General features: G+C 40.1%; 1 protein-coding gene across 1 annotated transcript in view; it reads right to left on the bottom strand.

The window, feature by feature from the left end:
• LOC129727189 (neuroglian-like) overlaps positions 1-13211 on the bottom strand; it is a 47204-nt gene that overhangs the window by 18063 nt on the left and 15930 nt on the right. Inside the window, exons 2-4 of the mRNA XM_055684747.1 lie at positions 1612-1980; positions 1413-1544; positions 108-257 (exon numbers count right to left, since the gene is read on the bottom strand). Coding sequence (XP_055540722.1) covers positions 108-257; positions 1413-1544; positions 1612-1980 — 651 coding nt within the window. The remainder of the gene's footprint in view (positions 1-107; positions 258-1412; positions 1545-1611; positions 1981-13211) is intronic.

Raw genomic sequence — 13211 nt, 5'->3', positions numbered from 1 at the left:
CAGTTAAAATGTCATTAGCTGGGGCGTTCCGGGCGTCACACGTTAATTGGTAACGGGAAGGTGAGGATGGGATGGGATCCGATCAGAGCGAGTGGGTGTAAACTTACGTTTAACGTTGAGCCGTATCGTTTTCTCCTGGAAGCTACTTCCGGCGGCGGAAACCTGAAACGCCTTGCACGTGTACTCGCCACTGTCAGTCTTCGAGACACGCTTGATGAGCAGACCGTCTGCCAGCATAGTGTATTTGCCGTTGGGTGCTGGAGAAAACGTGAAAGAGAGGAAGGAATAATTGAATTATTAATATCAGAGCGATCGGAAACGCAATGGTGTGTAAACCTATTATTTTCGAGGTAGAATTGATGAGGATTGACTTGTTTGATTCTCTAACAATGTGTACTTGAATAATATACTTATATATCAAACTGAAGACCTTGTTTGAACAGTCATAAATTAGGGGATAACTTTTTTACTGAGGCCGCAGACTTTAATAAAACCTTTTTTTTATAATCAAAATTAAATACACGTGGCGCGCTTGTCAAGGACACAGAATTTTACCGCCTGCTGCTTGGATGCGGCGGGAAAACATACAAATTCTCATAACGTCGTTTGTTTTTCCTTCTATCTATTCTATCACTATCACTATCCATCTCTCGAGAGACCACTCGCAAAAAAAACGCTTCCTTCGATCGCATCGCAATCGTCCCCGTCCCCGAAAGGAAATAAGGGCACACGGAAAACTTCCAACCGAAGTTCCATCAAATCTTCAAAACGTCCTCCACTTTTATCAGTGTGCCACCGAAGCTCGGAAGCGAAAAAAAGTTGTTTTCCGATGTTTTCAAAAGCACTTTGTAATATTCTGCGACACTCTAGCATTGCAAATGCATTTTGTCTGTCGTTAATTACTCAACTCGCCACCACCCCGGCGCGCGCGTTTTGCCTGGTGGCGTTCTTCGCTGGATTTTTGTTACATTTTTTGTGCCCTGAAAAGTTACAGAATTGAAGCGCATTGAACAATATTCGTAAAAATGTTATGCTTTAAAAACTTATTTGAGAAAAACTGCATCGCACTACCGGATGGATTAGTCCAAGGTTTTTTCCTCCCTATGATGTGAATCCCACTTGCAGCCGAACTAGAAGAGAAAAAAAACATCCCTGGCTGCATTTTCGTTCTACTCATAACGAAAGTGCTACTATGCGAATGTGAGTTTTCATCCTGTCAGTTGGGAAATCAAGTTCCGACTTTTTCTCTACAGTTGCCGGAATGCATAAAGGCTTTTCAACTTTCCTTTCGTTACATACATGAGACTTTGATTCACAGTCTCTCTCCTGTGTTTGTGTATGAATATGTGAAGCAGTTTATCCTACCGGGTGGATTGCGCTACTGAATGATTTCTGTTTTAGCTACTACTCACGAAACAATGGCTGTCCGTTGAAATACCACGACACCGTCGGCTCCGGATGGCCTCGCACCTCACACCGGATGGTGGCGTCCTTGTCCTCCACCGCAGTTTGTACCGTTCGCGTATCCCGGAACGATATTGGCTCTGTCAGAGGGGGAAAAAGATGCGATGAATATTTTCCCTCCTTTTTGAACTTTTTTTTTTCACTTACCGTTAACTATCATTTTGAAGGACTTCCGCCGCACGGTTCCGCTACCGTCGTCCGCCTCGCACGTCCAGTTGCCCTGATCGGCACGGACAATGGACTCGAAGATAAGCGTCAACGACCCGCCAAACTCTTCGATGTGCACCCGGCCTTTGGTGTCGCCAACGACGGCGTTCTTTGGATTGCGCCACTTAAGCTTGACGTCTGCGTTCGAGAAGCGGCAGCTTACCATCCGCGACTGGTTCACGAAGTGGGCTATCTCCTCGTCCGGTATGAGCGACAAGGCGGGCGGTGCATGATGTGCCACAGGCGTACCGGACGCACTGTCAGTCGGTGTCCCACTATCTGAGGTATGACTGCCGTAGATGGAGGACACTGCAAAAAGCGATCGGCAAAAAAATATGAGAGACAGATAATTCAATGTTTATTTTTCTGGCGCTTGGTGAAGGTGGCACAATGTTGTTTGTTTGTTGGATTACGCTCTACCCTTACATCGTTTATATATCCATCAAGCGATAAATTCAATCTCAACTTCGATTTTTTATTACTATGTCATATATTTGACGACAAACATTTACATTACGCAGATTAAATCGATTGGATAAAAAAAGCTCGCGTGATTTTTATGGATTTTCTCTTTTTTATCATTCTGCCCAGTCGAGCAAAATAATAATGGAATAATGAAAGGCTGGCTGATAAGCCTGAAGTGCATCGCACTGGCAGGCTTCGCAGTAGGTTGATGACAGTAGAACTCACTCAGCAGAGCAGTGCCATGACAGCCGCAATTGCCTACTTTGTGAAGCGGTTTGCTTTAGAAATAGACGATAGCAACCAGTTATACCAGGGAGGGACAATGACCTGAGTAACAGTGCGCGAGTGAAGAAGACAGTAAAAGTCCTTTATTCTAGCAATTTTCCAGTCGCAAGGCGGCCTGACACCTACGTAATTCAACACTTTTCGATTCAAAGGAACGGTTATTGTTCGTCTTGGTGATAGCGTGATGCAGGTGACGCTTTTACTGATGCTTATCCTTCGGGGGGAAGTCAACTGTCTTTTAGATCTATGCCCTCCAGCAGAGGAGGAATTGGAGCACACTAGAAGAAATCATCCGCAGACAATAAACTGCTTCGGTTGATTGCGGAAGAAAGGATCGCAGGACAATAGACTGTCATTATATTATGCCACAGCTTATCGCACTCGTCACACTCACAGTCGGCTGCTACCGGTGCAACGGGCAATTTATGGATCAAGACAATTATTTACACTGGAGTTTTGATATGACGTTTCACCTCTTATTGTGACCTAGTTTTCTTTTTTCAACCACTTTGGAGAGTATCCTTCCAGAATGGTGTGGTGTTTGTTTATAAACAACTAGGGCATAAAAACTATCGCATCTTATAATATATCATTTGGATGCATTTAAATTATAAATATGGCAATGCTACATACCTTGCTACCAATATTCATTAATTTAGGAAACAATTTCCAACTTAAAACACCTGAATTTGCGGTATTCAATTGCCTATGAGAATATATCAACAAACACGAAAAAAGTTATTCGATGTTGCATGGAGATGCTTTGTCTCCGACTCTCCAAAGTGAAAAAACGCTTCCTCACCCCGCGCCTAGTTTTTGGTCAAACCGTTACTCCATGTTCTACTCATCATGGTTAGTATTAAAAGACATACACTTATTTAAAGGTTCGAAATCTTTGGATGTCTTGAACAACTAACAACGAATCGTTAGAAACTAAGAGTGCTTTGGTAAAAAAATACCGAGAAAAAATCCAAATATTACGTTTTTAAATTTATTTATGTTTTTATTATAGTAATTTTACAAGATTTGTTATATTCCAAAACTATTGACCAGGATAGATAATCCAATAGCAGTGGTAGCATCAATAGTTGCGGTATCACAAGAAAAATCATATTTTGAACTTATTGGAGATGAGTTCCTCATACTACAAGCTAAAGAAAACATTATATTGGGTTGGGGAAAAAGAAATGTCGTATTTCTGATCAAAATTTGACGCTTTATTTAACATACTTAGAATTATGCGATGTAAGTCAAATATGCGCCATTTTGTTCGCAAACCTGTTGCCATTTAGAAGGCAACTTCATTATTCCCCCTTTATAAAACCCCCCTCCTTATTTGCAAAAAAACTCAGACAGCCAGTTTTCGCAAGCCTCTTTCCCTCAAAACTTAGTATCACCAAGAGCGTTTTGCATGGACTGGAATGGATGGTAATCACTCGGTGCCAGGTCCGTATTATACGGTGGGTGCGATAGGACATCCCATCCGAGCTTCTGGCGGGTCATCAAAGATGTGTGAGGCCGGGCGTTGTCCTGATGGAAAACAACACCTTTACTATTAACCAATTTTGGCCGCTTACGGTAAATTGCCTGCTTCAAACGGTCGAGCTGCTCACAATAGAGAACCGAATTTCGTTTAGTAGTAATGTTTGCATTCAAAAATTTGAAAAAAAAAATCGGAGGGTGATAGCAAAAAACCAAGACAGATAATTGTTTTCTATTAATTTACCATGAAAGGTAATTATATAAGCTCACTTGCAAAAGAAATTCTACGCCCTTGCTAGTGACCTTCCGGGAGTTTACCGGAACATTCGCCATGATGGACAAAAACATGCGTGTAGGCATGTTGTTGAGTTTTATCTTCGTTTTATTTGTTAATTCTCTCTCAATTTGTGCGACAAAATTGTTGAAGTAGGTCTTACGCTTCTGGTTCGCCCAGAAACTCTGGACGGGACGCACCCTGGGTACCGCATTGATTTTCAGCCGCTTAAACTCCTCCGACGATTGCTTCGAGTAGTAGGCCGACACCAGATCCGGCCAGAGCACAGCGTCTTCGCTCCTATAGTATTTCTTGATAAACGACTCAACTTCCGGCAGGCACTTTGTACTATAAATTTCCTCGTTCACGGCCAGTATGGAGCTTCTCGCTGATTGTCAGCCACAGCAGCACCTTCTTTGGGAACATGGTGTGTGAAATTTTATCACCTCAAAGCTTACTTCCTTCGTGGGGTAAGTAAAATACGGAGTGCCCTGCCAGTCGTTGCCTTGACGTTGACCACCACCATTACGTCGCGAAAAAAATGACTCGACCATATTATTTAGCTGCTGCCACTGCGTCATTGCTGCAACTCCGAGACCAATAGACGAGACTCCCGCTTTCTGATGTTCATGCTTGCCAAGTACTTTTGCACTGTTTGGCCGGTTACACCGACCTTCCGATCAAGCTTACGCAGCGATGTAGCCATTTTTCCCTCGGACTTCCTCTTTAGCATTCTTTGGAGCTTCTTGCGGCTCAGGGTCGTCTGTCGTCCGGAACCGGTCTTTCTTTCGATGCTCTGTTTGTAGTCCAACTGTGCCAAGATGTTGTAGGTACCGAAACAAGCGTAACCGGTGTCCCTTTTCCGTACGATGTCCGCATTCGACGCGGCGGGGTAACGATCTTTGATCGCGCATACTTCTGAACGGAGTAGCTTCACTGTTTTCGACATTACGGCTAGAGTTCGAGTCAATTTATTCTCATGGGATTACTATGATTGATGCTGCATGGGTAGATTCGTCAGTGCGTGTAAAGGTAAACCCATGAAAAATCGGCATTTTAGAGCATTTTCTTAATTAACGTTAGGGCTAAACAATTTTGTCTTCAGGAAAAAAGTTTCCATCCAAAATTTGAGCTTAATCGAACTTCTAATAAGGTTTCACTTACAGTCTTGAAAGTCTTACATTTTTGACTAGCCCAAAAATGCACAGAGTAGTTCTTGAAGTTTCCGAAATCGATTTTTTTATAGCAAATCTCTTAGCATGAAATGTTATTTCATAAAAATTGTTTAAAAAAATTAACTTTCAGAGACATGGAAACTTTTGGGCTGGGAAATTCGAGCTACACAAGAACACACAAGAGACACTCCCAGCTCGAACATTTCTTTCATTGATCAAAGAACTGTAACTTTGACCGTTTTGAGGCTCTACTTCCCGAAGTCGGATTGAACTCAAATTTGGCATGGGAAATTTTTACTAGAAAACAAAACTTTAGAATTCTATCGTAAATGATACAATTAAAAAAATAGTCCTCTTCCCTGAAAAATTTTACAAATGTACATAAATCTTGAGATTTATAACCTCTCGCTCAACGATATCCATCAAAAAATCTGTCGCTCGCAACACTACATTTTTTTTGGGTTTTGTCAGATAGTTCCGTGTGGGTAAGTACCCACATAGATATTTTCCGAGTGGGTACTACTACCCATACTACCCACATGAACCGCCGGCCCTGGAATTGAGGGTCTGGCCATAGTTGAGCAGCTCATAGTGGATGATTCCCTTTCAATCCCACCAAACACACAGCAAAACCTCCCTGGCCGTCAATCCGGGCTTGGCGTTGGTTTGGTCCGGTTCACCGAACTTCGACCACGATTTTTTTCGCTTGAGGTTGTCGTACGTGATCCACTTTTCACCATCCGCTCCAAAAATGGGTCGTGTTCGTTCCGTTTCAGCAGTGCATCGCAGGCGTTGATTCGGTCTCAGAGGTTTTTTTTTGCGTCAACTCGTATGGCACCCAAACATCCAGCTTTTTTGGAATCCAATCTTCTGCAAACGGTTCCAAACAGTTTTATCGTCTATACCCAGCTCCTGGCCATTCGAGCGAATGCTTATGTGCTGGTCTACTTGGATGATTTTCACGATTTTATCGGTTTCTATGACGATTGGCCTACCAGTACGGGATGTATCTTCGACAGCCACTACACCAGAATCGTTACAGTATCGGGCCCATAAACTTCACAAATTTTTTGGCCGCCTTCTTTGCATTTTTACCTCTTACGTAGTAAAAACGTAAAACATGACGAATATCTTGCTTGGTGGACTCCATCTTTGGCGTGCTGTAACTTGAGACTGAAACGTACGATCACAACACTGTCAAAACGTCTCTTGTAGCACAGATCCTCGTCTTCAAATAGCCGTATAGTATGACTCTCCCAGCTGGTCTCGAGGTACGATGCTGGCCTAACAAACCAGTCGTCGTAGGTTCGAATCTCGGCTCGGGAGAGACTGTTAGTGTGTCAGTAGGATCGTAGCGCTAGCCCCGCAATTGTCCTGTACACTTAACAGTTGGCTGCGAAGTCTGTGTATAATAAACAGAAGGCCGTGTTCCGATACGGAATGTAGCACCAAGGCTTTGCTTTGCTTTGCTATAGTATGACTCGACGCGATAAGTATAACCCAAGATATGTTTGATTTTTGCCATCTATTGACAAAATACGACATTTTTTCCCCCAACCCATATTTCAGAAAGCAAAATCAAGTTATATTAAGTTTGTACAGCATCAATGGATCTGCTAATATCTAAGTGTGGTAATCAAATTATGCCTTATATTGAGGGAAGAAGTCGATTGTCGATTATCATTGGTCAACGTAAAATATCAGCAACATGTCAATTTTGTCTCAATTCCCGTATAACACTGAAAGAGGATTTTCTCAATGTAAAATTAAAGTATTCAAAATATAATATCAAGAGCGTAAGCGATAACGTAAGATACGATAACAATTTCACATGGGGTGGATCGAAATAGCGTTGAAAATACAACGAAAATTTCTGATTTCTCAAAAATTGAAAATGGCGCCATTGTTGCACCTTTAGGCGAATTTTGTCCAAACTCGGGGAAATTTGTTTTTACATTAAAATACACCAAAAAATCAAAAAGAAGAAAAGTAAATTTTTGTTGCACTGTGTAATCTTAAACTTAAGCCGATCAGAAAGACACAACAAAAATGTAGCATAAGCTTTTAATTTGTTATGAGAAAAGCCTTTAAGGTTGTGTTTCCAACTTGTTCCCGTTAAATGTTAAAAAAAACAGAAATTTTAACAAAAATGATTCTACTAGTATCAAAGCCATCTCAAACTTCGTTACTAACGTATCAGCTCTCTAAAAGCATGAGATAACATACAGGTTTGGTATTCTCCTCAACATGTGGAAAAAGCAGAGGTAATATTTACTGCTCACTTCTTGTCCAGGAGGAAGGCTACGTGTAGCATTTTTTTGCACCACGCTTTTGCTTCTTCTTTGTGTTGTGTTTCTGCTGCTCGCAGGAAAATCGATACACTCACTGCTTACACCACAGCTGAGCGAAACAAGAGTGATTACTCTAGTAAGAATACACAGAGGTACACCGCGGTGGTTACTGCTGAGATAAATTCGATAAGACTACATCCATTAAGTACGTTACGCAAATTTTGATTGAAGTTTACTTCCCCCGCCCCATGTCACATGTGACAAAATAACATTGACGAACTCACCCCCCTCCCTTCACACAATTTTTCCAGCCAATTTTTGATTTTAAATATTTTTCATGTGACGTCAATCAACGTCATACCCTCCCTTCCCCCTACGTCACAAATCGTCACCATTTTCTTAACCCCCTCTCCCCCCTATTTTCGTGACGTACTCTAAGGATGCCGTCTAACATTCGAAGAGCAAACATGGTTGACGGGTGGCTGGTTTTTTTTTTCGTGATGCAAAGCAAGCAACGCTTTCTATTTTCCTACCTAGATGCTTCTCTCATTTGATATATGCTTAGAGACACACAGTTTGAAAAGTACCGCAGTGAGCTCTGTCGTGTAGTTATTGAGCGTAATGTCCTATCGTGTGAGAAAGCTCACACTAATTTATTATCTTTCTAGAGAGCATGGTTGCATATTCAATTTTTCGCGGTGAATATTATGACATTCACCGCGTATTGACTGAAGATCCCACTGATTATGGGCTCTCACACTTCGGGCGCAAGAGTTAGAGCATTGCTTTCTTCGACAAACTTGAAGCATTACTTAGAGTAAAAGTGTACTTGTGGAGCGAGCTATCGGTACGCGGCCAATTTAAATGAATTGACACCCCAAAATTTAATATGCAACCTTGCTGGAGAGATGTTACAGATTTCACGCGGTTTTTTTTTAACAAGTTTCTCAGATACAATCCATTTACTGCTCTCTTCAAGCAAGTGCGTCGCTTTGCCCACCAGTGTGAGAGCAGTTGTTTTCGCAGTGAATTTTTATATACGCCAATGAAGTATATTTTTGACAAGCCTAATAGCATATGAAAACCACAAACAATAGCTTTTGAAACAAACGAAAAATTTGTTGGACTTGTTTCAGAACAACTCTATTTCAGGATTTGTTATTATAACTCATTAACACTTGCGTAACTTTCCTCTCCAGAGCCGGAAAATGAAAATTCTTTCACCTGCCATAGTTTTTAGGACATCAGGGGACATTACAAAATTTTCGTTGTTCAGAATTTATTGAGAGGAACCGTGGTGTAAGTACTCTTTCAAAGACACAGACTAGATTGAAAACGGTACTGGAACCCTGCTTGCGACACATCAAACTTAAGTTTTTGCAAAACAGCACTGTTTCGAATTTTTTTCAATTCTAAGTCACGCCTTCTGTCCTCGTTCTTTTTTGCATCTTTTTGAAACTACATACCTCACCCGCTTTACTAAAACTTGATGTCGTCGGTGTTAATTTGTGGGATGTGGAAGAGACCTTTACGGTAGAGATGGTCGGGTTCAGATCGGGTTTGGGTTTGCAAATTCGAAACCCGATTATAAAATCTTGGGCTCGAGTTTCACAATTTCTGGTTTGGGTCGATTACCGGATTGAAAAATATCAATTATTCACGTTTTTTTATTTCAATTTTTTTATCGCCTCAAAATTCTGTGAAACCAAACCCAAATATATTTTATGCACATCCCGCGGAGTCCAAACTACGAGAAAAAATGTTACGGCTTGTTGTGGCTCAAATTTCGTTGTTACAAATTTTTTAGCTCTTCTGAAAAATCTCGATTTTGGTGTTTTCTAAAATTCAACTTTAAAAAACGTGCTAAACTTTACGTTAGCAACCAGCCTATAGCATAGTAATATGGAGAATTTAATGAGGAAAAACTTCCCACAAGACACAAAAATCCTATCTCGAATCGTTGTTGAGCTGTTTAAGTTTTTTTATGGAAAGAATATTGTAAAATGTGATAATCTACACTGTAAGGGTGTACAGTGTCTGCATAGTGGCTGTTGTTCCTTGTCTGAAATATGTTTGTGGGTAACTGAAAGTGTATCCAATTCGCCGTCGGGGTAGTATGACACTTTCTTGATTTTTCTTTTCTTTTCTCATTTATTTACTGTTCATCATTTATTATTTTCTCTTGAGATGGAATGGGAAAAATTTAAAGTTTTATTTAGTGTACAACTAATAATTATATGCTTTAAAAACAAGGTTAGCTCTTAGTTCAAACTGGGACAGAGCTATTAAAAACCACCGAAATGCTAGTTAGAAAACGAAAAAAGTTTTTAAAGCTATGCTTGTGAATCCGACTGGATGCGAGTTATGCTTCGAAGTTCATCTCGAGCCCACGTTGTTATGGAACCAACTAGTCCATCATGGTTTGCATTTTATGGTACTCCACACGGTGATGAAATTAACGGACTTCATACCCAGAGAACACTATTTGGCAGTTTGCAGTTTACGACGCCAAAACATTCCGCTATTGAATAAGCAGAAATGAGCTGCTTGCACGGGTTCATAACGTTTCCAAATTTAATTACTTTAGGATTATTTCGTACGTCGGTTTGACCAAAACTAAAGCCTGGCACGTTTCTCCGCAGTCATTCGTGCATGTATGTAGGAGTAGGCATCTTGCCTCGCGAAAAGCAGGAAAACGAAATCACCACCCACGAAAGGAGCTTGTTAGCCACCAGGAATACGGGTCATGAATTTTCATTCACCTCCAACGGAGGCAGTCGAGTCGAGCTCAGCGTACCGTAGTTGTGTTCTATGCCACTCACTGTTTGGTTTTATAGACCATAGGCAAATGTGGTTCTCTCGTTATGTTCTTCGTTGGTTCAGCACAAAGCGCGAGCCAACCCTGGCCTGCGATCCTGCGGTTCGAACGGTTCGGTACACAACGGAATCGGACTAAAACGCCATAAAAGCTGTAACTTCGAAAGCTACAGTTGAAAGCAGCAGTAGAGATACAATCACAATAACCTTACATTGGCGGTTGTTCGGAAGTATTCGATTGGGAGTATGGAGAGGCCATAAAAATGTTGTTAATTTATGAGCCAATTCTTCCAGCTCAACGCTTGTTCCGTAAAAGTTAATGGTACAGAGAGGAGCTATTGATTTACGATTGCAAAGGACTACAATTAAAACGTCAAAGTTATTGTCTGCACCTGACCCGCCTCACGAAAAGTGTCGAAGAAAGAAAGCTGAACTGAAACAAAAAAGAACGGAAAACTTTTAGATGCGTTAACTAGTTGAAAAATGCCTTTATCGGGCGGGTGGAAAGTAATTCTCGCTCCTGCACAAGACGCTCTAGGTACCAGCCGGGGTGTGAAAATTAAACTGTTGCATCACTTTTGTTTGCGGCGGCACAGTTCGAATGAAATAAAATTAAAAACTTTTTACCACAGCGACGAAAGTTATAATTGGCAAAACCTGTTTGTAACGAGTTGTCATTCGTTTTAAATTGTATTGAATCAGCAGGGAATTGCTGTGGTACGGCAGTGAAACCCTTCGGGATTGTAATGCTATTGAGTGCTTGTGGAATAATAGTTTTCAATACGATTTAAAACAATTGAGGCATTCCAGGCCATTTCCCGAATAGAATCTTAAAACGTTCGTTCATAACAAAAAACTCAAAAATAGTAGATCGAATGTATAACTTAAATGTGGCATTAAACTGTAAATTAAAATAACGTTAAACATCCGATTAAGGCAGGCTTATTTCTACTTTTTGAAAAATGAATTGACGATGAAAAATAGCAAATATTTATGAGAAATATAAATATAAAAAGAAGAAAGGATGTGTTCTGTTTCTGCCACTCAGCTGCAATAAACTTGGTTCTCAACGACTTCAGTCGTACAACCTCCGTAACATCTTTCTCTACGAAATGGAGCTCTTTTATCGACGGTATCGTCTTACACCAAATTATCGGAACCATTATCAATATAAGCGTATCCCGAAATCTCATTGATAAATTTCTTCCACGAGTTCCTTAATGTAGAAAGACTTATTTCCTCCCGAGAACTGCGAGCCAATCCATGCACATTTTTAAAATAATGTTTCTCAGGCGTTAAACGGATGACAAATGTTCATCCTCCAACACCAGTTTTCACAAAAGCTTCTTTTTTTAGCAAAAGCTTTGTTTTATAATGCGTCTTGATAACGTTCATTACAGCCTGGTCCATCAGCTGGCACTCATTGGCTATATATATTGGAAGGAAAATAAATTACTTGAATTAAGCCATCGTCACTCTTCAAATCACAGAAAAATGCCACATCCCGGACGAACACATATGATTCGCATAGATTCTCTAAGATTCCTCACATTGGATTCGTGAGCGTCCTTGAAAAGGATTCCTGAAAGAAGAATTCTCAGGAATGCCCTGTATATGGCTCTAGGATTCTTGAATAAGAATCGTGAGTGGGAATACTCCGGATCGTGTTTGCGATTCCTTTCACGATTCCGTTACCGTGTTAATCGGTATATTGGGGATTCTTACTACTCAGGACTCCCTGCATGTTAGTAAGGGATTTCAGCTCAATCGTACATAATCCAGCGCTCATAATTGTGTTTTTTTAACCTCGAAAATTTACCAAGATAGAACATGAAATTGGGAAAATCGAAGAGAAAAATTTTATGACTACTGGCCTTAAAATATATAAAACGCCGATTTTCAGTCAAACATTTTTTTTTTTTTTTTTGAGATAAAATTACAACTTTAAGCGCTTTAAGGCACCCCTAAATCATTTCCGATTTTTGAAATTTTACACGGATAATTATTTTGGGTCGATAAACAGAATGTACATAGTCAGTTTTCGAAATTTGACCTGACCCTTTTTAATAAAAATCGTCAACGGCTACAGAAATATGAGAAATAAAAGTAAACTTTATTCAATGTTTTGATTTTGTTTTCCCTGCATTGCAAACAACATTGTAGAATATTGAAAAATTTAAGAGGGTTTTTGAAAATCTAAAAAAAAAAGAAATTTTAGTGAAAATGTACAGAAAACCTCACAAAAGTTCATTTAAATAGGAAGCTGGTGTCTTCGATAAAGTTGTTTCTGGCAGAATTTGCTACAATTTTGCCGAACAAAGTGAATTTCTATGTGCAAAAATGAAAATAAAGTAAAACGCGCTTCTCAATTTCAAGTGAATTGATCCCAACATTGCAACTCGTATCGCTCCACGGTGTTATAGAATAACAAGGATTTTTTTTTCCGTCAGCTTCCCACATCGGCGGAATACTTTTTAAAATATTTGATGGAGGACCTGCATTTTTAAACAATGACAGAAACTTTGGTTCCATCTGCGTCAATATAACAACAGCTCAAATCCGGCTTTGCAAATTTTGTTACCGGACATTTTGTTAACATGAACCGGTAACGAATGTGAAACGTTTTGGTGTGGGTTTTGTAGAGTTAAATGTTAGATGTAAAATTTTAGTATGTAAGGTAGGTTAAGTAAAGTAGTTTTGTTGTTTTTCTGGCTCTTTTCTGTTAATTGTTGTTAGTTTATTTTTTGTTTG

The sequence above is a fragment of the Wyeomyia smithii genome, chromosome 3 (assembly GCF_029784165.1).
Source record: "Wyeomyia smithii strain HCP4-BCI-WySm-NY-G18 chromosome 3, ASM2978416v1, whole genome shotgun sequence".
Taxonomy (NCBI): domain Eukaryota; kingdom Metazoa; phylum Arthropoda; class Insecta; order Diptera; family Culicidae; genus Wyeomyia; species Wyeomyia smithii.
This window is presented reverse-complemented; position numbering and strand designations above follow the sequence as displayed.